The sequence below is a fragment of the Hibiscus syriacus genome, unplaced genomic scaffold (assembly GCF_006381635.1).
Source record: "Hibiscus syriacus cultivar Baekdansim isolate YM2019G1 unplaced genomic scaffold, ASM638163v2 tig00110937_pilon, whole genome shotgun sequence".
NCBI lineage: Eukaryota > Viridiplantae > Streptophyta > Magnoliopsida > Malvales > Malvaceae > Hibiscus > Hibiscus syriacus.
Window position 1 is genome coordinate 239,656 of NW_024062922.1, and position 4,409 is coordinate 244,064.

Here is a 4,409-nt window from a genome sequence, read left to right on the forward strand (position 1 = left end):
AAGGATATTTTTGTAATAGTTTGATAAGTTTAATATAGTTTGATAAAAAAATTATAATCATTTAGGAAGTTTCATGATTATTTATAAAATTTAAAAGTTTATGGACTGAAAGAATTATTTTGATATAATTTAGTGACTTATAATATAATTTAACCAATAATTTTAACATGAGAGACTACAAAACTCAACTTAAATTTACAATTTGAATTTCGGACAAGACATGAATCAAACGATCTTGATAATAGAAAAATTATTATTTTTTTAGGTTCCAAATTCGAGTATAAAAATTGTCATGAATATTCAATCTAAAATAATTAAAAATTATATTTAAACAAATATTATCTTATAAAAAATAAAAGCGGATAAGCTTCACTTCTATCCTAATAAGAAAACAAGGAAACTCCAAATCACATTTGAATCCGTTACCATCTTTAACCGTAGCGCTTCTTTTTGCTCTATCCAAATGGATGATTTTGCTTATTTTATTGAAGGACCAAAACGTCATTTGGCACAATGCCAGCACACTTTCTGAATGGCGTATTGTATTTTAGTTACCAACAAATTTATACAGTGTGTGTAAACCAGTGGTTAGTCATGGGTAGGTGAAAACCTAAACTCCTCCACTGTTTTCACTTCCATTCGAGCTTAAGCCCTATCTAAAATGGCCGCCTCCACCACCACCACCGCCGCTGCTGCTTCCTTCAAATCCTCACTTCCTTCTTCGGCCAAATCGGCGCTCTTAAAACCACGCTTCGCGTCGTCTACGTGGCGTTCTCTGATTCCCGCTTCACTGAGCTCTCATCTCGTTTCTAGAAAGAATGGCGTCATCGCTGCCAAGACGACAGCTGCTCCTTCTACCGTTTCTCCGCCGGCGTCGCTTGACTTTAATACATCTGTTTTCCAGAAAGAAAAGATCTCTCTTGCCGGTCACGATGAGGTTAGCTGAGAACCAATCGAATCATTTCATTTCTTCTTTCGTGTTTTCTTTTTATTTTCTGATTAAGTTCACATTTCTCCCTTTTTGATTGATTTGCTTAATTGACAGTTCATAGTGAGAGGAGGGCGACATCTGTTCCCTTTGTTGGATGATGCTTTTAAAGGAATCAAACAGATTGGAGTCATCGGTTGGGGTTCTCAGGTTATAATTTTACCACATTTCCTTTTCTTTTATCTTTTAAAAAAGCAAAAAAAAAAAACTTTTTCCCACCATTTAATTTTGATAACTTTTTTTACATGATTGTTAAAAGGGTTTGTTTTAAAAATCAAACAAATTTCTTGTTTTGTCCTGTTGATTTTTCCCTTCAATATTGGGTTTGATATACCTCATTTCCGTTAATTCGGTTAAAAAATATGGTTTTTAGGGGCCAGCTCAAGCACAGAATCTGAGGGATTCTCTTGCAGAGGCAAAATCTGATATTGTTGTGAAGGTAAGCTCAAACACAGTGTATCCCTTTTGCATTCAGTGATTGACATCGATTTGACTGGGTGTACTGTACTGTGATGGTTTGGTAACAGATTGGATTAAGGAAGGGCTCTCGCTCTTTTGCTGAAGCTCGTGCTGCTGGATTCTCTGAAGAGAATGGAACACTGGGGGATATCTATGAAACTATTTCTGGAAGTGATCTCGTGTTATTGCTGATCTCTGATTCAGCACAGGTGCTAGGTTTCTCACATGTTTTCCATTTCTGCATCGTAGAAGTTTGGCCATTGGTTATAGTTATCATTGATTCACATGATATTTGTTTTTCTAAGACAGACATGATTGTGATTGATTGTGATGACCTGTGAATGCCAACACCTGCATGCACTATGATTCCCATGTTTTCCATTTCTGCATTGTAGAAGTTTGGCCATTGGTTATAGTTATCATTGATTCACATGAAAAATTGTTTTGCCAATACAGATATACGATTCACATGAAAATTCTTTTCAAAGCTATTAGATTGATTGTGATGACTTGCAAATGCGAACACCTACATGCACTATTATATTCTCAGCACTTTCTGGTTTGTTCTCTGGAGGCATTACTTAATAAATTTTGTGTTGTAGGCTGATAACTATGAAAAGGTCTTCTCCCACATGAAGCCTAATAGCATCCTTGGACTTTCCCATGGATTTCTTCTGGGTCATTTACAATCAATGGGGCTTGATTTTCCTGAGAACATCAGTGTGATTGCTGTCTGCCCTAAGGGCATGGGGCCTTCTGTGAGGAGACTCTATGTCCAGGGAAAAGAGATAAATGGTGCTGGAATCAATGCTAGTTTTGCCGTCCACCAGGTTCTTTATCTCTCTATTTCTGCATTCCACTTATTAGTTTGAATGAATGTCAAAACTAATCCTTCTCGAAAAAGGTATACTAAATGATAATGTCTATTTTGGAGCAGGATGTTGACGGTAGAGCTATGGATGTGGCCTTGGGATGGTCAGTTGCCCTTGGTTCTCCTTTTACATTTGCCACCACATTAGAGCAGGAGTACAAGAGTGACATTTTTGGGGAAAGGGGTGAGCTGAATTGTTTATGTTTTTCCAGCCATGCATGTTTTATTTCTTTTGAACTCAGTCACATCATTGTTGCTGCTTTCTGTAGGCATCTTGCTAGGTGCTGTTCACGGAGTTGTCGAATGCTTGTTTAGAAGGTATGTTGAGAGTGGAATGGATGAAGAATTGGCTTACAAAAATACTGTGGAGTGCATAACAGGAATTGTTTCGAAGACCATTTCAACGAAGGTGATTTCTGTTGCTTGCTCTGTGCTCTCCTTTCTTTGGAGCTCTTACTTATAAATCACTATTGTGGCCTGCTTCTGTGTTTGTTTCCATAGGGCATGCTAGCTGTATACAACTCGTTGTCTGAGGGTGACAAAAAGCGTTTTGAGGAAGCTTACAGTGCTTCATATTATCCCTGCATGGAAATCCTATACGAGTGTTATGAGGATGTTGCAAGTGGAAGTGAGATTCGCAGTGTAGTTTTGGCTGGGCGTCGGTTTTATGTATGTTTGTAACCCTATATCCTCGCTCGTCTCTGTTTTTGATATATCCCCATTTCATGAATCTTAGTCCTTAATGTTGGTTTAGCAAAGAAAACTCTTGCTTTGATGGGTGATTAAGGATTTTATTTTACAGGAAAAGGAGGGTCTGCCTGCCTTCCCAATGGGTAAAATTGACCAGACATGGATGTGGAAAGTCGGTGAGCGTGTCCAAGCAACTAGATCGAAAGATGATTTAGGTCCATTGTGCCCTTTCACATCTGGGGTTTTTGTGGCCCTTATGATGGCCCAGGTATTCATTTCTATTTTAAAATTTGGACTGATAATTCAATTGTGGTGTTGGCCTTTGTGATGAAGTGTGATAATTTGATTCTGGTGTTGGACTGAAAATCCAGATTGAGATCTTGAGAAAGAAGGGACACTCGTACTCGGAAATCATCAATGAAAGTGTGATTGAAGCTGTTGATTCCTTGAATCCCTTCATGCATGCTCGAGGGGTCTCCTTCATGGTTGATAATTGTTCAACAACTGCACGTCTGGGATCAAGGAAATGGGCTCCGCGTTTCGATTACATCCTAACCCAGCAAGCATTTGTAGCAGTGGATGCAGGGGCACCCATCAACCAGGACCTGATAAGCAGCTTCTTCTCTGATCCTGTTCATGAAGCTATTGAAGTCTGCGCACAGTTGAGGCCAACTCTCGACATATCAGTGCCCCCAGATGCAGATTTTGTTCGTCCTGAATTGCGCCAATCTAATTAGATTGGAAAGAGTAGGGTTTTTTTTTTTGACGAGCAGGCTGCTGTTTTCTAGTAAAACCTTATCGAGTTTTGTTTGCGAGAACAGGGAACCATCTTAGCTTGATGTTTTATCTAAAAATATTCTCTGAAGGTGAACTTCAAAATTGGGTGCTTACCTGCGGTTAGTTAGTAGAGCATGGCCTAGCACTTTCAGTATTTTGATAATTTGATGAATTTGGTGGTTCAGTATTTTGATAATTTGATGGATAATAGTCTCTTGATCGGTTTTGGGTTTACTCGGGTTCAGTTTAACTTGAAATATGGTCATCATTGCTCGGGTTCAAGTTTTTTTCAGGGGCCCAACGAGTAGATGACATTTTATCTATTCACTGGTTGGGTTCGAGTTTATTATAGTTTAACTCAACCTGAAATATGAGTAACATTCATGGGTCGGGTCAAAGTTTTCAAATTTAACTTAACCTAAAATATGAATAATAGTTTACCTATTCATTAATCGGATTTGAATTTCTTCAGATTGAGCTCAAACCTAAGATATGGGCAACATTTTATTACTAAACTCGAATCTTATTATTGTTTGTTTAGGCCCATATTATATGGCCTACAAAAAGGAACCGAAGGGTTAACTATTGCTTTGGAAAAATATTTATTATAGAGTTATGATCTTT

At 38.0% G+C, this 4,409-nt stretch overlaps 1 protein-coding gene across 1 annotated transcript; it reads left to right on the forward strand.

Moving 5' to 3' along the window:
• Positions 1 to 603: 603 nt before the first annotated feature.
• LOC120147364 (ketol-acid reductoisomerase, chloroplastic-like) lies at positions 604 to 3,990 on the forward strand. Its single transcript, XM_039160755.1, has 10 exons — positions 604 to 937; positions 1,046 to 1,138; positions 1,362 to 1,427; positions 1,516 to 1,656; positions 2,050 to 2,277; positions 2,385 to 2,502; positions 2,588 to 2,727; positions 2,820 to 2,987; positions 3,121 to 3,276; positions 3,380 to 3,990. Exons 1-10 carry the CDS (start codon positions 662 to 664, stop codon positions 3,743 to 3,745), a joined length of 1,752 nt encoding a protein of 583 aa, XP_039016686.1. The 5' UTR covers positions 604 to 661; the 3' UTR covers positions 3,746 to 3,990.
• The last annotated feature ends 419 nt before the right edge of the window (positions 3,991 to 4,409 follow it).